Source organism: Salmo trutta, unplaced genomic scaffold, assembly GCF_901001165.1.
Source record: "Salmo trutta unplaced genomic scaffold, fSalTru1.1, whole genome shotgun sequence".
Taxonomy (NCBI): Eukaryota; Metazoa; Chordata; class Actinopteri; order Salmoniformes; family Salmonidae; genus Salmo; species Salmo trutta.
In genome coordinates, this window is record NW_021822554.1 from 80,942 (window position 1) to 104,548 (window position 23,607).

The following is a 23,607-nucleotide window of genomic DNA, read 5'->3' on the forward strand; positions in this document are numbered from 1 at the left end:
CAGCCCCCTTGGAAAAAAAACACCGTTTTATTTATTGTTCAGAATAACATAGAAACAAACGTGCTTTCACAACGACCAGAAACAACCAAATCTAAATGTCGTAGATAGCGTTACACTATGGTTCGCTAACAACAAACGGGTTGCTAGTGAACGTTAGCAACGCCAGCTAGGTCTGTTCGGAGGAGGTTACGGAGTGTCACTGGCAGCAGCTAACCATTGTGTCTGTTGTTGACTCGGCCTTGCATCAGAAACCCCCTTTGGACTGGGCAGAAGAGCCATTTCAAGGTAAGGACATTCTTGTAGCTATCCGTATGCTAATTCTGCTAAACCATTTATCTAGCTAACAAGCTGATACTCGTGAATACCAGAACATATGCATGCTAACTAACTAGAAAGGAGGGGGCGTCACAATGTAGCTAACGTTAGTTAATAATGGTAACTAGTTAGCTAGTCGCTGTGGGTTTTAGATAAATAAACTCTTTAATTAGTGTTCATGTTTGAGAGCGAGAGAGGGCTCCAGCAAGTTACAGTGAAATGGCTAGTTAACTTACTATCCCAGTGCTGTACATCTCGCCCTCAGTGTGGTTTAATACCCATGTATTTACACTGGCAATGCCCCTGGTAATGACAACTTAACCCAATACACTGTTGCCCAGGAGTTAGACTACAGACTGTAGTGTAGTGTCAAGAGCTGCAAAGCCTCAGTGGGTTTTGTGAAGCACTCGTAGCTACATTTTATATTTTAGTCGTTTAGCAGACGCTCTTTTCCAGAGCGACTTACAGTAGTGAGTGGATACATTCATATTTCATTTTCCTACATTATTAACAAGTTATTCAGACTAGCTAAAACAGCCGTTGGTCTGTCTGACTGCAATGTTATCTTGCCCTAGATAAGACTATGGCGGAACTTGACATTTGTCCTGTAATAACTGCTTCCCTCACAAGGAATTTGTGACTAGCTGCTAATGCAAACAAAGTGATAGCTAACTGAGTAGCACTGGCCTAGAGTAACCTTTGAACCAGCGAGCTAGGCCCTGAAGGATAGTTATCTCACAAGTGAACAACGGTTTCAGCTTGGCACCAATGTCCTTGTTAGGCAACCAGTAACTACAGTCCAACAGACACCGTTTACACAGTGAAACTTGCAGTGTACCGACTGTTGAACAAAAGCGTTCGTTTACTTGAATATTACATATTGGGTGAATGTTTGGTTGGTTCTCAAGAGGGGGGTGGTGGGATGGACCACAGGGTTACCATAGTGATATGAGATGGGGTAGTGGGGCAGCAGGGGATGAATAAATGCTCACAGTGAGGGTTGGGTTTGCTGGTCAAACTCTGGCACTGCTAGAAGACTGTCCTTGTAGAGTAGATACACACAGTGGTATGCTACACCTGATAGGCTACTTGATCTTGGGGGTGTGCTGAGCACACAGTCTAGTCAACATCCATTCTCTCTGGCACTGACTGGGTATAAATAATATGACCTCTCTGGCACTGACTGGGTATAAATAATATGACCTCTCTGGCACTGACTGGGTATAAATAATATGACCTCTCTGGCACTGACTGGGTATAAATAATATGACCTCTCTGGCACTGACTGGGTATAAATAATATGATCTCTCTGGCACTGACTGGGTATAAATAATATGACCTCTCTGGCACTGACTGGGTATAAATAATATGACCTCTCTGGCACTGACTGGGTATAAATAATATGACCTCTCAGGCACTGACTGGGTATAAATAATATGACCTCTCTGGCACTGACTGGGTATAAATAATATGACCTCTCTGGCACTGACTGGGTATAAATAATATGACCTCTCTGGCACTGACTGGGTATAAATAATATGACCTCTCTGGCACTGACTGGGTATAAATAATATGACCTCTCTGGCACTGACTGGGTATAAATAATATGACCTCTCTGGCACTGACTGGGTATAAATAATATGACCTCTCAGGCACTGACTGGGTATAAATAATATGACCTCTCTGGCACTGACTGGGTATAAATAATATGACCTCTCTGGCACTGACTGGGTATAAATAATATGACCTCTCTGGCACTGACTGGGTATAAATAATATGACCTCTCTGGCACTGACTGGGTATAAATAATATGACCTCTCTGGCACTGACTGGGTATAAATAATACGACCTCTCAGGCACTGACTGGGTATAAATAATATGACCTCTCTCAGGCACTGACTGGGTATAAATAATATGACCTCTCTGGCACTGACTGGGTATAAATAATATGACCTCTCTGGCACTGACTGGGTATAAATAATATGACCTCTCAGGCACTGACTGGGTATAAATAATATGACCTCTCTGGCACTGACTGGGTATAAATAATATGACCTCTCAGGCACTGACTGGGTATAAATAATATGACCTCTCAGGCACTGACTGGGTATAAATAATATGACCTCTCTGGCACTGACTGGGTATAAATAATATGACCTCTCTCTGGCACTGACTGGGTATAAATAATATGACCTCTCTCTGGCACTGACTGGGTATAAATAATATGACCTCTCTCTGGCACTGACTGGGTATAAATAATATGACCTCTCTCTGGCACTGACTGGGTATAAATAATATGACCTCTCTGGCACTGACTGGGTATAAATAATATGACCTCTCTGGCACTGACTGGGTATAAATAATATGACCTCTCTGGCACTGACTGGGTATAAATAATATGTCCTCTCTGGCACTGACTGGGTATAAATAATATGACCTCTCTGGCACTGACTGGGTATAAATAATATGACCTCTCTGGCACTGACTGGTATAAATAATATGACCTCTCTGGCACTGACTGGGTATAAATAATATGACCTCTCTGGCACTGACTGGGTATAAATAATATGACCTCTCTGGCACTGACTGGGTATAAATAATATGACCTCTCTGGCACTGACTGGGTATAAATAATATGACCTCTCTGGCACTGACTGGGTATAAATAATATGACCTCTCAGGCACTGACTGGGTATAAATAATATGACCTCTCTGGCACTGACTGGGTATAAATAATATGACCTCTCTGGCACTGACTGGGTATAAATAATATGACCTCTTTAGCACTGACTGGGTATAAATAATATGACCTCTCTCAGGCACTGACTGGGTATAAATAATATGACCTCTCTCAGGCACTGACTGGGTATAAATAATATGACAGTTGGTGGTGAATAACTGCTTGTGTCTGTCTGTAACTGTTGATGTTGCTGTGGGAGATTTTACAGTTGGTGGTGAATAACTGCTTGTGTCTGTCTGTGGTTGTGTGAGATCATCTGATGTTGACTTGTGTGTGCACTTTTGGTCATCTAGGCCTAAATTGTGTGTGTGTGTGTGTGTGTGTGTGTGTGTGTGTGTGTGTGTGTGTGTGTGTGTGTGTGTGTGTGTGTGTGTGCACGCGCGAGAGTGAGGGCAGGGCGTTGTATCTTTAACAACTAGCCTCAGTCTGAACAAAAGCTCTGTTGTTGCAGTATCATGTGACGCTGTGTGTGTGTTCCACCCTCATCATGTGATCTGGGGCAGGGCTCACACTCTCAAAGTGCTGAGTCTCTCTGTGGCTCACTCTCTTTCCACCGCATGGAGAAGACGGACGAGGGGAGAGAGGGATGAAAAGAGAGGAGGATAGAGGGATGGGAGAGAGAGAGAGAGAGAGAGAGAGAGGTTACAGAGAAATAGAGGCAAGGAGAATGTGTTCTTGCTGCACTGCAGAACCATTCTCTTTCTCTCTCTCTCTTTGTATCCTCTTTGTATCACTACTTGTTTATTTAGCTGGTTGAAAGACAGTCAAACAAAGCTCCTACCTTTTTATAGATGTCATGGATTAATTAACAGCAGGAGGAACTCAGAATGTTGTGGGATTCCTCGGAATGTTGGATACTTGTATGGAATGTTGGAATCCTTCCAATCTAGGATCCAGTCTGGGGATGAATGTGCAGGGTTCAGATTGAGCATGTGGAGCAGTCATGAGACTCTGACTCTATCTAAACCTGCTCTCTCTGTTCCATGGGGTTCCCTGGTAAGTAGCCTGTCTGAGGAATGTTTGCAGTGGTTGTTTGGCTCCTCTGTATCTTGTATGGTGAAGATGTTGGCTTTCGTTAGACTTTGGAATGACAGGACTTTGGAGTGAGTGATAACCTACATTCTCTTTATGTAATGTATATGGATAGGCGTTCCCTAGTGTTTTTATGCCAGTAGTCCAAACTAATCATGCTAACTTTGTAAACTAAGAGCTACAGTTTGGTGGGGTTGTTTTTTGCCTGTCTTTTGTTGACTTTTAGGGTTTGCAACTGTTGTGTACTTCTGTGGTGACATGGCAGCCTCGCTTGACGGGCCTGTAATTCTGGTTTGAATGTTGAAGGTCTTGTTTGAGACTTGTTTAGTCTGCTGTTGTGTGTGTGTGTGTGTGTGTAAGGCCGTCATACCTGTGTTTGTCCCACATTAACGAGCTACAAAGAATATGGTACTCCGTTCTAGTATTTGAACAAAGGAACATTGGGTGCAACAGCAGGGAATGTTTGTGTGTGGACTTTGAGGTCTGACGAGGCTACTTTATATCATGTTTATGAAACTACTACAGCTGGCGCCACTGCATTTCCAATGTTTTTGAAAGAGGGGGTGCGAGGCAATGGGAGAGAGAAAGAGGGAGGGAGAGAGAGAGACCATCCTCCAGCTGGTTTGTGATTTGCTGATGGCATCCTTTCTTTGACTGTTATCTTAGTGTCAACGTTTTCCACCAGCCTTGGGCCAGAGTGGAAAGAAACTTGCAGATGTTGCAGCCCTCAAGGATGCAGGGCTGTGCACTTTAACACTTACACACACACACACTATGTTCCTTGGATGATTGGGCTGCCTATTCCAAGGTCTTGACATATCACTGTGTGACCAGGCAACGTCCATTGCACTGCCCACATGCACAGTTGTGCACGCTCACTCAGCCAGCCAGCCGCTCACTCACTCACTCAGCCAGCCGCTCACTCACTCAGCCAGCCACTCACTCAGCCAGCCACTCACTCAGCCAGCCACTCACTCAGCCAGCCATCCAGTCACTCAGCCAGCCACTCACCCAGCCAGCCACTCACTCAGCCAGCCACTCACTCACTCACTCACTCAGCCAGCCACTCACTCACTCACTCACTCAGCCAGCTACTCACTCACTCACTCACTCACTCACTCACTCACTCAGCCACTCACTCACTCACTCAGCCAGCCACTCACTCACTCACTCACTCACTCACTCACTCACTCACTCACTCAGCCACTCAGCCACTCAGCCACTCAGCCACTCAGCCAGCCACTCACTCACTCACTCACTCACTCACTCACTCACTCACTCACTCACTCACTCACTCACTCACTCACTCACTCACTCACTCACTCACTCAGCCACTCACTCAGCCACTCACTCAGCCACTCACTCAGCCACTCACTCACTCACTCACTCACTCACTCACTCACTCACTCACTCACTCACTCACTCACTCACTCACTCACTCACTCAGCCACTCAGCCAGCCACTCACTCACTCACTCACTCACTCAGCCACTCACTCAGCCACTCACTCAGCCACTCACTCAGCCACTCACTCACTCACTCAGCCACTCACTCACTCACTCACTCAGCCACTCAGCCAGCCACTCACTCACTCACTCACTCACTCACTCACTCACTCACTCACTCACTCACTCACTCACTCACTCACTCACTCACTCACTCACTCACTCACTCACTCACTCACTCAGCCACTCACTCACTCACTCAGCCACTCACTCACTCACTCAGCCACTCACTCACTCAGCCACTCACTCACTCAGCCAGCCACTCACTCACTCACTCACTCACTCACTCACTCACTCACTCACTCACTCACTCACTCACTCACTCACTCACTCACTCACTCACTCAGCCAGCCACTCACTCACTCACTCACTCACTCACTCACTCACTCACTCACTCACTCACTCACTCACTCAGCCACTCACTCAGCCACTCACTCAGCCACTCACTCAGCCACTCACTCAGCCACTCACTCAGCCACTCACTCAGCCACTCACTCAGCCACTCACTCACTCACTCACTCACTCACTCACTCACTCACTCACTCACTCACTCACTCACTCACTCACTCACTCACTCAGCCACTCACTCACTCACTCACTCACTCACTCACTCAGCCACTCACTCAGCCACTCACTCAGCCACTCACTCACTCACTCACTCACTCACTCACTCACTCACTCACTCACTCACTCACTCACTCAGCCACTCACTCAGCCACTCACTCAGCCACTCACTCACTTACTCAGCCTGCCACTCACTCACTAAGCCAGCCAGCCACTCACTCACTCACTCACTCACTCACTCACTCACTCACTCACTCACTCACTCACTCAGCCACTCACTCACTCAGCCACTCACTCACTCAGTCACTCCAGGGAGTGTAGGCTATATCCCATGCCAGAGACAGAAAGACTGAAGAAGGCTGTGAAATGTCTACAACTTGCAGCAACACAATGCATAGTGACTGACAAGTGTATAAAGGCCAGGTTTAGTTAGTTAACAATATGTTTAATGACCAGGCTATAGGGATAAGGTTAGGCTAATGACCAAGGTCTTCTCTCTCTGAGTCTGTTTTAGTCCACTACAGGTTAAGTGAACTAAACTATATGAATCAAGTTGTTAATAAGGTCTGCAGGTCCTGGATCAGTCAGCTGTGTTGAATAATTGAAGAGGGTTTTCTATTAGTATTGATCCCAGCCCTGTCCTCCTACATTACAGTATGGAACACCAGCCTGTCCCATTAACAATACTACTACATTACAGTATGGCACACCAGCCTGTCCCATTAACAATACTACTACATTACAGTATGGAACACCACGGCAGCCTGTCCCATTAACAATACTACTACATTACAGTAGGGAACACCAGCCTGTCTCAGTAACAATACTAGTACATTACAGTATGGAACACCACGGCAGCCTGTCCCATTAACAATACTACTACATTACAGTATGGAACACCAGCCTGTCCCATTAACAATACTACTACATTACAGTATGGAACACCACCCTGTCCCATTAACAATACTACTACATTACAGTATGGAACACCACCCTGTCCCATTAACAATACTACTATATTACAGTATGGAACACCAACCTGTCCCATTAACAATACTACTACATTACAGTATGGAACACCAGCCTGTCCCATTAACAATACTACTACATTACAGTATGGAACACCAGCCTGTCCCATTAACAATACTACTACATTACAGTAGGGAACACCAGCCTGTCCCATTAACAATACTACTACATTACAGTAGGGAACACCAGCCTGTCCCATTAACAATACTACTACATTACAGTAGGGAACACCACGGCAGCCTGTCCCATTAACAATACTACTACATTACAGTATGGAACACCACGGGAGCCTGTCCCATTAACAATACTACTACATTACAGTATGGAACACCACGGGAGCCTGTCCCATTAACAATACTACTACATTACAGTATGGAACACCGGCCTGTCCCATTAACAATACTACTACATTACAGTATGGAACACCAGCCTGTCCCATTAACAATACTACTACATTACAGTATGGAACACCACGGCAGCCTGTCCCATTAACAATACTACTACATTACAGTACGGAACACCGGCCTGTCCCATTAACAATACTACTACATTACAGTAGGGAACACCAGCCTGTCCCATTAACAATACTACTACATTACAGTATGGAACACCACGGCAGCCTGTCCCATTAACAATACTACTACATTACAGTATGGAACACCAGCCTGTCCCATTAACAATACTACTACATTACAGTATGGTACACCACGACAGCCTGTCCCATTAACAATACTACTACATTACAGTAGGGAACACCACGGCAGCCTGTCCCATTAACAATACTACTACATTACAGTATGGAACACCACGGGAGCCTGTCCCATTAACAATACTACTACATTACAGTATGGAACACCGGCCTGTCCCATTAACAATACTACTACATTACAGTATGGAACACCGGCCTGTCCCATTAACAATACTACTACATTACAGTATGGAACACCACGGCAGCCTGTCCCATTAACAATACTACTACATTACAGTATGGAACACTGGCCTGTCCCAGTAATAATACAACTACATTACAGTAGGGAACACCGGCCTGTCCCAGTAATAATACAACTACATTACAGTAGGGAACACTGGCCTGTCCCAGTAATAAAACTACTACATTACAGTATGGAACACCGGCCTGTCCCAGTAATAATACAACTACATTACAGTATGGAACACCAGCCTGTCTCAGTAATAATAATACGACTACATTACAGTAGGGAACACCGGCCTGTCCCAGTAACAATACTACTACATTACAGTATGGAACACCAGCCTGTCCCATTAACAACACTACTACATTACAGTAGGGAACACCAGCCTGTCCCAGTAATAATAATAATACAAGTACATTACAGTAGGGAACACCAGCCTGTCTCAGTAATAATACAACTACATTACAGTCGGGAACACCGGCCTGTCCCGGTAATAATACAACTACATTACAGTATGGAACACCAGCCTGTCCCAGTAATAATAATAATACAAGTACATTACAGTAGGGAACACCAGCCTGTCTCAGTAATAATACAACTACATTACAATATGGAACACCGGCCTGTCCCAGTAACAATACTACTACATTACAGTAGAGAACACCGGCCTGTCCCAGTAATAATACAACTACATTACAGTAGGGAACACCGGCCTGTCCCAGTAATAATACAACTACATTACAGTAGGGGACACCGGCCTGTCCCAGTAATAATACAACTACATTACAGTAGGGAACACCGGCCTGTCCCAGTAATAATACAACTACATTACAGTAGGGAACACCGGCCTGTCCCAGTAATAATACAACTACATTACAGTAGAGAACACCGGCCTGTCCCAGTAATAATAATACAACTACATTACAGTAGGGAACACCGGCCTGTCCCAGTAATAATAATACAACTACATTACAGTAGAGAACACCGGCCTGTCCCGGTAATAATACAACTACATTACAGTAGGGAACACCAGCCTGTCCCGGTAATAATAATACAACTACATTACAGTAGGGAACACCAGCCTGTCCCGGTAATAATACAACTACATTACAGTAGAGAACACCGGCCTGTCCCGGTAATAATACAACTACATTACAGTAGAGAACACCGGCCTGTCCCGGTAATAATACAACTACATTACAGTAGAGAACACCGGCCTGTCCCGGTAATAATACAACTACATTACAGTAGAGAACACCGGCCTGTCCCGGTAATAATACAACTACATTACAGTAGGGAACACCGGCCTGTCCCGGTAATAATACAACTACATTACAGTAGAGAACACCGGCCTGTCCCGGTAATAATACAACTACATTACAGTAGGGAACACCAGCCTGTCCCGGTAATAATAATACAACTACATTACAGTAGGGAATGGATAGTTACTAGGTTAAACTGAAAGACCATGAGTAAATGACAATTAGGCTAAAAGAGAGAGAAAGTGAATTATAGGATAGAGATATTGTTAGTCGAGGATTAATTGGCCATGGTCTCAAAGAAATGAGAGGAGAGACTCTTGTTTGAGAATGGTGTGTGTTGAGTTCTGTCCTAGATAGCACTGAGCTGGGACAGATACCTGGGAACAGTCATTATGTTTTGGTATTGACCTGTCCTGTATCAAACGGAGGAGGGAACAGTCATTATGTTTTGGTATTGACCTGTCCTGTATCAAACGGAGGAGGGAACAGTCATTATGTTTTGGTATTGACCTGTCCTGTATCTAACGGAGGAGGGAACAGTCATTATGTTTTGGTATTGACCTGTCCTGTATCTAACGGAGGAGGGAACAGTCATTATGTTTTGGTATTGACCTGTCCTGTATCTAACGGAGGAGGGAACAGTCATTATGTTTTGTCAGTGATCTGCTTTCTAGAATTCTGCCTCCTACAGCTCTGCTGCTGTGTGTGTGTGTGCAAGAGCAAGTGAAGTGTGTGTCCAGTCCGTATTTCCTCCTCTCAAAGTCCAATCATTCTTCCTCTGAGCAGGAAATGAGGGCCTTAGCAACCATTGCCATGGTGTCTGTTGGTCATCAGGCAGAGGGCAGTGGAGCTCAGTCAACTTCCTGTTTTGGTTCTTAGTTCCCCTCTCCACCAACAGGCACTTCCTGTATTCAGGAGATTGGAACGGAGGAGGGAGGGAGAGTTGGCGAGGAAATAGGCCCTTAGAGATGGGAGGGAGGGAGGGGGATTAGGCCCTTAGAGATGGGAGGGAGGGAGGGGAAATAGGCCCTTAGAGATGGGAGGGAGGGGGATTAGGCCCTTAGAGATGGGAGGGAGGGAGGGAGGGGGATTAGGCCCTTAGAGATGGGAGGGAGGGAGGGAGACTAGGCCCTTAGAGATGGGAGGGAGGGAGGGAGGGAGGGAGACTAGGCCCTTAGAGATGGGAGGGAGATTTGGAGAAGGAATAGACCCTTAGAGGTATGAAACCTGGTACTGGCTCTGTGGTAAAGAGGGGAAGAGAGCAGCAACTTGATGTTTCCCTAGACAACAGGTCTCTCTTATCGTCATGTAGGCCTGTCCATGCCAAAGAGAATTTGCTCTCAATGACTGGCTTTATAAAGTTGAAATAACTCTTCTTCTGTCTCTTCCTCAGTGGTCTGAGCTGTGGCCTGGCTGCAGTACCGGAGGCCACCAGCTGGGGCCAGGAGGCAGCAGTGAGTAGGCCGGGGCTGGATCTAGCCTGGAGGGGCATGTGTCATGACCTCGGTGGTGCTCGTTGACAGTGGAGGGGCGGTGGTGGAGTATGTCACCGCCGTGGAGGACCCTCATCAGGTGAGTGGTGAGAGGGTTGGACTGAGTAACAAACACCTTTCATGAACTAACACTCGCACTTGACTTTGCTGATAAGTACTTTAATGAGGAAAAATGTACTGACTATGACTGAGATGTGGTTGTTTCACCTAGCTATCTGAAGATGAATTCACTAACTGTAAGTCTCTCTGGATAAGAGCATCTGCTAAATGACTCCAATGTAATGTTGAATTATGAGCAGTGAAATCACCTAGGACCTAGACTGGCTTCCTTTACACGTCTCCTTTCCTTAAAGACAGGACTAGATAGGTGCTGCGCTCCAATATTCACACTCACTGGCTTCCTTTACACGTCTCCTTTCCTTAAAGACAGGACTAGATAGGTGCTGCGCTCCAATATTCACACTCACTGGCTTCCTTTACACGTCTCCTTTCCTTAAAGACAGGACTAGATAGGTGCTGCGCTCCAATATTCACACTCACTGGCTTCCTTTACACGTCTCCTTTCCTTAAAGACAGGACTAGATAGGTGCTGCGCTCCAATATTCACACTCACTGGCTTCCTTTACACGTCTCCTTTCCTTAAAGACAGGACTAGATAGGTGCTGCGCTCCAATATTCACACTCACTGGCTTCCTTTACACGTCTCCTTTCCTTAAAGACAGGACTAGATAGGTGCTGCGCTCCAATATTCATACTCACTAGCTTCCTTTACACGTCTCCTTTCCTTAAAGACAGGACTAGATAGGTGCTGCGCTCCAATATTCATACTCACAGGCTTCCTTTACACGTCTCCTTTCCTTAAAGACAGGACTAGATAGGTGCTGCGCTCCAATATTCATACTCACTAGCTTCCTTTCCTTGTTTCCTTGCTTTTAAGAAAGGACATGATCAGGGCTGCGATACATCATGTTACCTCCACTGGCCGCCTCCTTTACACGTCTCCTATACTTTGAGGACTGTATAGCAGTAGAGAAAGTGCTCTGTTTGGGATGTTCTGTTTTCTTAACCAAGCTCCTCTTCTTCTCCCCTTCTGTTTTTCTATCCTCGTCCCTCTCTCTATCCTCTTTGTCCTACTCCTTGACTCCCCTGTTCTCCAGGAGGGAGAGTGTGAGGTGGAGGAGTGTGAGGAGGGAGACGGTGAAGCTGAGGTAGAGGTCGTGGAAGAAGAGACAGACGGGGACCTGGATGAAGAGGAGGACTACCCAGCAGTGATCGTGGAGGAGGTCCCAGGCAGGGGGCTGGAGCAGTGTTTCTCTGCCCAGGTTCTGGTCTACGATGACGGGACCTACCTGATGCAGGACGTGGGGGAAGAACAGGAGGTGGAGACTGAGATGGTGGAGACAGGTGAGAGGGGTGGGATGTACACACAGGCCTAGGCCTACATATACCATATACCTACCCAACCTGAATACATTAGTGGTATGTATACATTCAGTACCGGTCAAAAGTTTGGACACGCCTACTCGTTTTTCTTTATTTGTACTATTATCTACATTGTAGAATAATAGTGAAGACATCACAACTATGTAATAACACATATGGAATCATGTAGTAACCAAAAAAGTGTTCAAAGAGTGTGCTAAGCTGTCATCAAGGTTAAGGGTGGCTACTTTGAAGAATCTCAAATATATTTTGGTTTGGTTAACACTTTTTCGGTTACTACATGATTCCAAATGGATTATTTCATAGTTTTGATGTCTTCACTATTATTCTACAATGTAGAAAATACTACAAATAAATAAAAACCCTTGAATGAGTAGGTGTGTCCAAAATGTTGACATACATGCATGTACCTTTTATATAGAACCTGAATACACACACAGTAAAATAAGAATAGAAGTGGGACAGCTTTCAGCTTTGGCACCAGTTGTTGATAATAAAGCTAAGTGTTAGAGGGGGATAGTGAAGTATTACACTTTGCTTTTTACATTCACTTGACATAGACACCCCACACCAGTTTACAGATGCTATTTTCATTTGGGGAGATGTATATTATTTTCAACACCTTCATCCACAATACTACAGTCACTCACAGCTTTGGTGTGGTTGCTAGGAAACTCAGAAAGCAGATATATAAGGCCTGTCTGCCAGTAGACATCACCCTCTTGTGGCTGTCCACTGTAGTACATAAAAAGTCCACAAGTGTACTGTTTGGAAGTTGTAAACATGTGTTGATTGCTGTTGTGATTCCACTGTGACTGTTATTATTTGACCCTGCTGGTTATCTATGAACATTTGAACATCTTGGCCATGTTCTGTTATAATCTCCACCCGGCTGTGCCGGGTGGTTCCTCTCTAGGTTTCTTCCTAGGTTTTGGCCTTCCTAGGGAGTTTTTCCTAGCCACCTTGCTTCTACACCTGCATTGCTTGCTGTTTGGGGTTTTAAGCTGGGTTTCTGTACAGCACTTTGTGAGATCAGCTGATGTAAGAAGGGCTTTATAAATACATTTGATTTGATTGAGTTAGGCAAAAAGGTTAAGCAGACAGTTTATAGCCTATAGTTAGTTGGACAAGGTGGGAAAAACCCCCACACCAAACGCATGTAAAAAGTAAGGTATTTATTTCATTATTTTTTCAGTATTCTCTTTGGAAAGGAGTGTGGTCCAGCCAGGTAAGCAGACAGACAACACGGTGTGTGGGCATTCCCTCAAAGTTTCTAAAGTAGTCAGCCTACTGTACCATCCTAAACATATTTTTATTTTTTAACTCCTTGTTTTTCTTCCCTTTTTAAATTCCGTCATTGGTTGCTGAAACAATGACTTGTGCGAGTGGCTGAGTGCTGTCTGGGGCGTAGACTTGGTGTTAGACTCCAATCAGAAAACTAACCCATTAAAGTGGATGACCTAAGTACCTACATGCTCTGGCATCAATCTAAACATTTCTGCACTCTGTACCTCAGCAGACTGTTTCATTTTTAGTTACTTTAGTAAGAGATTTTTTTTAAATCAGGTTTACATCATTCCTACTTAGCCTAAGGTCGTTTTGCTATAATGCAAATGAAGACACTTTTATATGCTCTTAAAATATTTATTCCTTGAGTTTAATGTTCATTGTTAGGAATGCAATACATACATTATGTATGTAAAAAAAAGCATAACAGAGCATTTTATGTTGAATGCACGGGCCTATTATGGAGGAATTTTCCTTTTTTCCTGCTTTGGTTGACGTTCGATCGATGCAAGAGCAGAGATGGAAAATAAAGCGAGACATCTCACTCGCTCCTTTTTTCTGCTTCCTATACACGCAATGAACTAAGCGGATCTGACCCAGCTGCTAATGCATTGGTGCCTATGGGAGAGCCACCCCTTAAGCAGACAGGAATAAAAAAAAATGGTTAACGGCCTGAGTGGGACATCTAAATGTATCCACCATCTTTGGCAAGAGCTCGAGAGAGAGCGGAGGATTTCCTGTGTTTAGCGCGGAAGGATACCCGTCCGCCGCGGTGTGGGGGTTGTGAAGCGGCCAGGATGAATTTGATATTTCCTGTGGCGGCGGAGTGATCTGAGCTTTTGGCTGCCTTTGCATTTCAGTGTGAAGTCAATGTGAATCTGCAACACGGGAAGAACATGGCGACTTCACTTCATGAGGGGCCCGCTAACCAACTCGATCTGCTCATCAGAGCAGGTAACGGAATTTATTTACAACTCGTTTTACCGGCGACCGTTTGTTGACACGTTATGTGTTTATTTTAGCGACCGCTGCGCCCCAATATCCGTTAAGTAGTTTCGTGAAATAATGGAGGGCAAAGCAGGAAGTGATCACCTTGCTTAGTAACCTGCATGGCGATGTCCGCTTTTCTTCAGTCGTTCTTAAAATGTTTCAAATTACCGTTTGGCTTTGAGCACTGGAGGATTAGACCGCAATCTGCACGTAGCAGCACATGCATATCGTGATTTATAGTTTGTTCGTCCATGTGTATCATAATAACTGGTTATTCGGGCAGAGAGGGAGCCCCGCTGAAACCAGGAAGTGTTGTAGATGTGTTGTCTTTCCTACGTCTTTGCCACGCTGTCTGAGTCGGAAGGGCATGTGGATTTATGTTTATTCCGCATTTATCATGGCATTAAATACACAATCTGTATATATGATCTATCTATATTGAATCAGTTATGTTGTGATTGTATCCCTGTATTGAAATATAGTCTATCGAAATATTTTTCCTTGTTGAATAACACATACAGCCAGTTTGTTCAAACATTGAATGACACGGAAGTGAGTGTAAACATTTAGTTGAAAGCTGTATTCTAGTCATTTTGTGACTTTTTTTCTCATCTATTTTCAGCCATGTTCGGTTTCTCTGAGTCAGATTCGGACCGTTATCTAAGTATGGGCCCAGTGGTTTATCCAGTGAACTGTGTGGCTGCTAACGGTGCACTCAATGCTGGCTTTTGCGTTTTACTCGCTAGCGATTTTTAAGTGCAAATCGTGTCTCGTTTAAGTTCAGTTCGGCATACAAAGGTTTTGTTTTTTTTTTACATTGGCTAGAGTGTTATATTTTCTTCCTTGATTTAACGATATTTTTCTATTATTTTTGGATCATTTCGATGGCGGAAGCATTGTTATGCATCTAGGCGGGTTGTGGCTTGATTGACAGGTACAGGTGACCAACGGCGCTCGTGAGGCGTTCGAAATCCTCCCACCAGCCAATGAGCGCTGCTAGATGGGTGGGCGTAGATTACTGACGTATCCAATGGCGTCCGGGGCGGGGAGTGAGTGACGTGGGGATGGAGACCGTCTTCACCGTCTTCGAAGAGATCTGGAGGGAAAGGCTACGCGAGTGTAAACACGGAAGTCATCGGGGACCGCACTACTTTGTGTCGGACTTGCTATTATTGGCTCGGTCAAATAGTACCAGCTTATTCTTTCTTGTCGAGAAGTAATGATGCAAATCATATTTATTCACAATCATTTTGTACTTTGAAATATGCTGACTTTTAGACTCAATTGCTTAATTTTCTTAAGAAATACAATGACTGAATAGGGTAGTACAGCAGTACTATTTCAACCCGAGTCTGTACCCATCTGAATATTCAGATAACCAACCTCTCTTAACCAAACACTGATTGTTGAACGAACCCCTAGAAATATGAAAATGCATAACATTTTATTTCAGACAGACTTTTACAGTTAAACCCATATGTATGATATGCTTACAGAAAAATGGATCTTAGTATGTATGTCAAATGGCTATGTTTATTTATAGCCTATGTATCTGTGTCAAAGTATCCAGTGCCCAGCCTATGTTATGGTCTATGGTGGGTTTATTTAGGTAGTCCTGCCTGGTTTCAAGTGCAGCTCGGCCTATCAGGTGCCTATAGTAGTTCTGTTTGTTTGTGTGTGGGGCTACAGTTTGTTTGTGCTTGGGATGATGGGTAGTGTGTGTGTCAGGGTCTGAATGGGGGGGGCAGGCAGTCTTCCTAAAGATAACCCCTCTCCCCTACCCTGTGCCTGCCTCGTAGCCAAACAAGGGCAGGGGTGATGGTAACCAGAGACGTGCTTCCCAGAGAGGGACAACAACAGGTGCCCTGGGATTGGTCCCAAATGGCACCCTATCCGCTATATTGTGCACTACTTTTGACCAGGGCCCATAGCAGGTCCCATAGGGCTCTGGTCAAAAGTAGTGCACTATAAAGGGAATAGGGAGCCATATTTGGACGTATCCCTGGGCTTAGTCTGTCTCCTAGTTCCTCAGAATGACTGCATACCCATACTAATACATTGCTTCATTTTTCCTTGTCTCCTTTTCTTTGTGTAACAATTCCTAGCCCAAATGATTTACCATGACCAGATGAGCCCAAGGAAACCCTCTAGCCCCCTTGTTGTAGACAGCCCATAATGAGGAAAACAAAGGCCCAGAGGTTTTTCCAGGTTGGGTCATTTTATAAGGAAAAACCTCAGGGCCCAAATGAAAGGAGGAAACCATGACTTCTAACCAAGACTTATTGTATGGTTAGTTAGTTACTTGATGCTCTGTAACATCTGTTTTAAGGTCAGTCTGACACTGTAGGACATAGTGGTAAAGAATTTGACTTTTATTTGCAGCTGATCCTACATCAGTTATGCCATAGTAACTGGAGACGGATTGGTTGCCAGAGAGAGAATGTCAGCTTTGACAGACTTTAGAAGTCCTGTGTGAAGTGTAGTAAACAAGCCATTGAAGTGTCTCAAACTTTAGTTTAGTAGTAAACCGTTAATGGTGGAATGTCGACAGTGTTTTCACAATAAAAACCAAACCGTGGTAACAGTCTGAGGTATAAACACAACTTTTATTTCCAGTAGGATGCATCAGAACCCCTCTGTACTGTACAAGTAATGAAATGCCTACACCGGCTGTACAGACCTGCAACCGCTGCCTGCACCGGCTGTACAGACCTGCAACGCTGCGTTTCACCTTCACTAACGTGTGTTTTCTGTGTTTCAGTGGAGGCGTCCGTCCATTACCAACAGTCTGGCACCAGTATCTACTGTTCTGATAAGACCATAGAGGCTGCCGAGGCTCTGCTGCACATGGACTCTGTTACCAGCCTGAGAGGGGACCGCAGCCCAGGTAACTCACACACACTCACTTGAATCTTTAATTTGTATTCACCATGCCATATTCCATCCATAAGCAGCTGAGAGACAAGAACAGAGAGACGTCATTGATGTCATAGATCTCAGATGGTTTCTTACGAATGTTGGTGTTCACACAACGTCATATCCACCAGAACACACCACACACACACACACACACACACACACACACACTGTTTCTCTCTTCTTAACGTTTTCCCTCTTGTCCCACTAGATGTGTTCATCCCGGCAGGGTGTGTGACCACCCCAGACTTCATCCACGCTGCGATGCGTCCAGACGTGATGACCGAGACTGTGGTGGAGGTGTCTACGGAAGACTGTATGGACGAGGACATGGAGGTCACCCTCATAGAGGAACCAGACGAATCAGAGCCTGACAACCAACCTGTCAGGAAGAAGAAAGGTTAGTGATGAGGACATGGAGGTCACCCTCCTAGAGGAATCAGAGCCTGACCACCAACCTGTCAGGAAGAAGAAAGGTTAGTGATGAGGACATGGAGGTCACCCTCCTAGAGGAATCAGAGCCTGACCACCAACCTGTCAGGAAGAAGAAAGGTTAGTGATGAGGACATGGAGGTCACCCTCCTAGAGGAACCAGAGCCTGACCACCAACCTGTCAGGAAGTAGAAAGGTTAGTGATGAGGACATGGAGGTCACCCTCCTAGAGGAACCAGAGCCTGACCACCAACCTGTCAGGAAGTAGAAAGGTTAGTGATGAGGACATGGAGGTCACCCTCCTAGAGGAACCAGAGCCTGACCACCAACCTGTCAGGAAGAAGAAAGGTTAGTGATGAGGACATGGAGGTCACCCTCCTAGAGGAACCAGAGCCTGACCACCAACCTGCCAGGAAGTAGAAAGGTTAGTGATGAGGACATGGAGGTCACCCTCCTAGAGGAATCAGAGCCTGACCACCAACCTGCCAGGAAGTAGAAAGGTTAGTGATGAGGACATGGAGGTCACCCTCCTAGAGGAACCAGAGCCTGACCACCAACCTGCCAGGAAGTAGAAAGGTTAGTGATGAGGACATGGAGGTCACCCTCCTAGAGGAACCAGAGCCTGACCACCAACCTGCCAGGAAGGTTAAGATGACTCTAGGACAGAATAGAATACTGGCTATCCACTGAGAAATCAAGAAACTTTCCATAATACTACCCAAAGATGCTGGCTGTTGATTAAGATGCTGGCTGTTGATTAAGATGCTGGCTGTTGATTAAGATGCTGGCTGTTGATTAAGATGCTGGCTGTTGGTTAAGATGCTGGCTGTTGGTTAAGATGCTGGCTGTTGATTAAGATGCTGGCTGTTGGTTAAGATGCTGGTTGTTGGTTAAGATGCTGGCTGTTGATTAAGACATCAAAGTAATGCTAAAGAGCCTAAATGGTTTTAATGATAAAGGTACTATAAAGATAATGATGGTAAATAGGACTGACTTGTCAGACTGACTGTCTTGTAGACAGGATGTTGGCGTTAAATAGGACTGACTTGTCAGACTGACTGTATCTTGTAGACAGGATGTTGATGGTAAATAGGACTGACTTGTCAGACTGACTGTATCTTGTAGACAGGATGTTGACGTTAAATAGGACTGACTTGTCAGACTGACTGTATCTTGTAGACAGGATATTGACGTTAAATAGGACTGACTTGTCAGACTGACTGTATCTTGTAGACAGGATGTTGACGTTAAATAGGACTGACTTGTCAGACTGACTGTATCTTGTAGACAGAGCGCCATCTATTGGCATATTGGGAGACTGCACGCAAAGTGAAATGCTCATGTCTTCGACTAATGTCAATTGATTAGATTTAGTTTGACCAACTTTATTGGTCTGTTTGTCTGTGTAGCGGGGAGGAAGCCAAAGACTCACCAGCCTGCTGTGTCCAACGGTTCACCGGACCTCGCCATCAAGAAGAAACCCAGAGAAGGAAAAGGTGGGACACACCAAATATATAGAAAGGACACATCCATCAACTCCTAGGATTTCATGTGTTGACTAGGGGTTTGGACTTCATTTTCCCACAACCAAGTTTTCATCAACCATATTCTTTGTGAAGTTAACCTGTTTAAGCCTGTAAAGTTAGAGAGAGGGACACATATTGTCTCCCTGTTGACCTGTCTCTGTTCCCCCAGGCAGCACCACGTACCTGTGGGAGTTCCTGTTAGACTTACTCCAGGACAAGAACACGTGTCCCAGGTACATCAAGTGGACTCAGAGGGAGAAGGGCATCTTCAAGCTGGTGGACTCCAAGGCCGTGTCCAAGCTGTGGGGTAAACACAAGAACAAACCTGACATGAACTATGAGACCATGGGACGGGCTCTGAGGTGAGGGCTTACCCAACAACCGTCTAGCACTTGAAATGGACTGGCATTGACTGTGAAAGAGGGTTTAAGCTGAGTTAGATGTGTAGGTTGTTGGTTGTGGGAATACTGTTGGTTGAGTTCCTCTAAGGAACATTAGTGTTTGTTTTTGTCAGTTATGACCAGCTGGATACCACTTCCAGTTCAGTCTGAACTTTACCATTCCCCCTCCTCTCTCCCTATCCCCTCTCCTCCCTCCTCTATTTCCCTCCCTCTCCTTCCTCCTCCCTCTCTACCAGGTACTACTACCAGCGTGGTATACTGGCCAAGGTCGAAGGTCAGCGGCTGGTCTACCAGTTCAAGGAGATGCCCAAGAACATCGTTGTCATCGAGGACGACAAGGCCGACTCCAGATCGGACGATCTTATTGGCTCAGAGAAGTCTTACCACGAGAGAGTCCTGCCCTCGTCGGAGACGATACTGAATGTGGCCGAGCTCGCCACGACGCCCACCATCCTGAGGGGTGTGACTAGAACCGTAGTCCATCCTCCGGTTGCTAAGGGCAACAAGGCGGTGATGACGGGGGGCGGGGCGGCAGTGGGGGTTCCGAGGATAGTGACCATTTCCACGGCGCCAGATGGAACCCAGACGCAGCATTCTCACACGGCCATCATCCCCACTGCCTCAGGACCCAGGTTAGAGAGACACACCCTAACACTGACCCTAAAACATACAATTCACTTTGGAGGTTTTATGCTGAATGTAACAGTTTATCTATCTAGCAAGTTTATATTTACAAAACTTTGTCACTGACTCCATTTTGTTTTTGTTTCTGTCTCCAGGACTGTACGGGTTGCCATGCAAGTGCCTGTAGTCATGACAACGTCACTGGGCCAGAAGATCTCAACTGTTGCCGTGCAACAGGCGCCAGGGACATCGGGAGGCCAAACGACGTACCAATTGGCCAACGCCTCTCCCATCGGCACGGCAACGGGCAACGCGAACTCCCAACCGAAGGTGGGTAACCACGCTAGTTGGTGTGTCAGCTAGCTACTCTGTAGTATGGACAGCAGGCACGCCTCATACTAACCAAGTCGACGATTCAAAACTTGAATCTTGGAAACCATATTATCTTTTGATCTCATGAAATTAAAATGACTAGATCTTTACCTTCTACATCATAATTATTTTGCCCGCGTTGTAATCAGACCGCCCCCCCACTCTGTATAGATCAAGAATGTGTAGACCTGTTCTCTCCAGGTTGTGATCCAGACCATCCCCACCACTCTGTATAGATCTAGAATGTGTAGACCTGTTCTCTCCAGGTTGTGATCCAGACCATCCCCACCACTCTGTATAGATCTAGAATGTGTAGACCTGTTCTCTCCAGGTTGTGATCCAGACCATCCCCCCACTCTGTATAGATCTAGAATGTGTAGACCTGTTCTCTCCAGGTTGTGATCCAGACCATCCCCACCACTCTGTATAGATCTAGAATGTGTAGACCTGTTCTCTCCAGGTTGTGATCCAGACCATCCCCACCACTCTGTATAGATCTAGAATGTGTAGACCTGTTCTCTCCAGGTTGTGATCCAGACCATCCCCCCACTCTGTATAGATCTAGAATGTGTAGACCTGTTCTCTCCAGGTTGTGATCCAGACCATCCCCACCATGGTTCCAGCCACAGCGGAGAACGGAGACAAGATCACGGTCCAACTGGCTAAGATCATCACCATCCCAGCCCACCAGTTGGCCCAGTACCAGCAGCAGACCAAGCCTGGCCTGGGGGGCTCCCCGACGGGCAGCATCTCTCTCCTGGGCGGGACAAACTCCTGGGGGGTACGAGCCCTGGCACCTCATGTTACCATGGCTACCATGGCTGCAGGGACACAGGTGACTTAAAAAAATTGTTTTTTTTTATTTGCCATTTTAAGCTAGAAATTGGAAAACACATACTTTGAAACATCACAAGATACTGAAATGCAAGTAAAAAAGTATTGCATTTGGGCACAGACTTCAAATGTGTTTTTGTGTATTAATTTGTATTTATTTTTGTTACATATTCAAACATTGTCTTTATTTATGTAATTACAAATTGTATCCCCTGTGACCAAGGTGATGAGGCTGGCTGTTCCCACAACGCTGCATCATCATCAACAACAGACACATCATATCGTCACGACGACGCAAGGTGGCGGGACCGGGACAGCAGTGGTCACCGTGACGACGACAGCCAATCAGAGCGCTCCGGTGGCGGCATCCCATATCATCAGCGGCATCATCAAGAGATCTGCCACGGCAATGAGAGAACCGCAGCAGCAAGCGAAGACGCTGACAGTTCAAACGGTGTCGGTACAGGCCCTTCCCGTCCAGACGACGTTACCGGAAGCACCGGAGATCATCCCGGTAGTCGTCCAATCAGAAGAGGTCCCGCCTGAGATCAAATCAGAAGATCCGGAGTGTTGAGGTCACAAGTACGGACACACACACACACACACACACACCTCAACATTGTACAGTTTTTGCCCAGATAGGAGTTTGTTCCTCTTTTTATACATGACAGTCTGAGAGACTATAAAGACCCACAACCACCTCTGATTTACCCTGGGGTGGTCTACCTTCCAACCACAGCCTCATCTCTGTGGAGACCCAGGGTGCATCCCAAATGGCGCCCTATTCCCTATACAGTACACTACTTCTGTAGGGAATAGGGTGTCATTTGAGTCGTACAATACTGTAGGACACCCAGCCAACATAGGAACCCAGCAATGACTTTTGAAAAGGGAAAATGTCCTTCAGAAAAAGGGACCAAGTCAAACTTAAATCACTACATTTTCTGTTTCTGGCAGACGAGACACTAGCTAACTAAGCTACAACGAAAAACGCAAACTTAACAGACAAAACGAGAACACTAAAAAAAAGGCTAATTATAAAAACCAAAAAATGTGAACTGGTAAGGAGAGCGATGGAGGGGGTTTGTATAGAAATGTTTTTGTTTCTGTGTACAACCAGCATTTTATTTGCCTAATCACTGTGCAGATTCCCGGTGCATAAACAAACCACACGAAAGACGGGGCTGTTCTAGGATCAGCTCTTACAAGGGGGAAATAAAAAGTGAAAGGGACTTTATATGTATATAACTATTATACAGTTTAGGGGAATTAAATTCAAAACAAAACAGCCTTAGAATGATTTGTTTTTATTTTTCATTCATTGTTTATAAGATAAGCAGATCTAGCTTTTTTTTGTGTTACGGTTTCTTGACCTTTTGATACCTTGTACCAACACAGTGTTATAAAACAATACGGCAACACCATTCTTCTATTATAGTTTGAAGCCCAGGTACGTGCATGTGGGTTGGTTGCAGGGTTTGGCGTCAAATCCGTTTCAATTCAGGAAGTAGACTGAAATTCCCTTCAATGATAAAAACAAAATAGCATTGTCTGTAATAGAAATGGAATTGACTCCAACCCTGGTTGGTTCTAGTAGGCCTTGACCACAGGCTTACTACATCTACTTCCCCATGGTAACTGTCTCTAGGGTGACTGCCTGCAGCTTTTGAAAACGAAAGCTCGCCAGCATGAACTTCTCGTCAGCCATCTTGGCTCTGCCCCCGACATTTCTTAGTTGTATGAAGAGGGAGAAAGCTGTTCGGGCTGAACTAGTTTGTATATTCAACATTTGAAGTATATTCTATTTTGTTGTACTCTTGTTTCAAAGTGTATTCAAGTAGATTTTACTGAAATATAAAAACAACATTTGAATTAAGCTATTTTCTGTTTTGTCTTTTGTTTAATGAAATT

General features: G+C 45.2%; 2 protein-coding genes across 5 annotated transcripts; both read left to right on the plus strand.

Moving 5' to 3' along the window:
• LOC115182601 (ETS-related transcription factor Elf-2) lies at positions 1-23,572 on the plus strand. Of its 4 annotated transcripts, none has more exons than XM_029744133.1 (11): positions 3-285; positions 10,772-10,950; positions 12,029-12,275; positions 17,353-17,478; positions 17,719-17,907; positions 19,349-19,435; positions 19,635-19,827; positions 20,103-20,498; positions 20,646-20,820; positions 21,452-21,697; positions 21,920-23,572. In XM_029744133.1, exons 2-11 carry the CDS (start codon positions 10,876-10,878, stop codon positions 22,268-22,270), a joined length of 2,085 nt encoding a protein of 694 aa, XP_029599993.1. In that variant the 5' UTR covers positions 3-285; positions 10,772-10,875; the 3' UTR covers positions 22,271-23,572. The 4 variants fall into 4 exon arrangements, with proteins under 4 accessions (XP_029599996.1, XP_029599993.1, XP_029599994.1 ...); XM_029744134.1 differs by lacking the exon at positions 3-285 and adding an exon at positions 3,863-4,051; XM_029744136.1 differs by lacking the exons at positions 21,452-21,697; positions 21,920-23,572 and adding an exon at positions 21,064-21,445 and having other exon boundaries at positions 1-285.
• LOC115182603 (uncharacterized) lies at positions 6,423-9,801 on the plus strand. Its single transcript, XM_029744139.1, has 2 exons — positions 6,423-9,177; positions 9,541-9,801. Exons 1-2 carry the CDS (start codon positions 8,172-8,174, stop codon positions 9,576-9,578), a joined length of 1,044 nt encoding a protein of 347 aa, XP_029599999.1. The 5' UTR covers positions 6,423-8,171; the 3' UTR covers positions 9,579-9,801.
• Positions 23,573-23,607: the final 35 nt, after the last annotated feature.

Bases quoted from the DNA above. Each gene is read 5' to 3' on its own strand.
- LOC115182603 (XM_029744139.1), top strand. From the start codon at position 8,172: ATGGAACACTGGCCTGTCCCAGTAATAATACAACTACATTACAGTAGG. The intron at 9,178-9,540 runs ATTACAGTAGGG...TAATACAACTAC, and splicing joins GGTAATAATAATACAACTAC to ATTACAGTAGGGAATGGATA.
- LOC115182601 (XM_029744133.1), top strand. From the start codon at position 10,876: ATGACCTCGGTGGTGCTCGTTGACAGTGGAGGGGCGGTGGTGGAGTAT. The intron at 10,951-12,028 runs GTGAGTGGTGAG...CCTGTTCTCCAG, and splicing joins CCGTGGAGGACCCTCATCAG to GAGGGAGAGTGTGAGGTGGA. The intron at 17,479-17,718 runs GTAACTCACACA...TTGTCCCACTAG, and splicing joins GAGAGGGGACCGCAGCCCAG to ATGTGTTCATCCCGGCAGGG.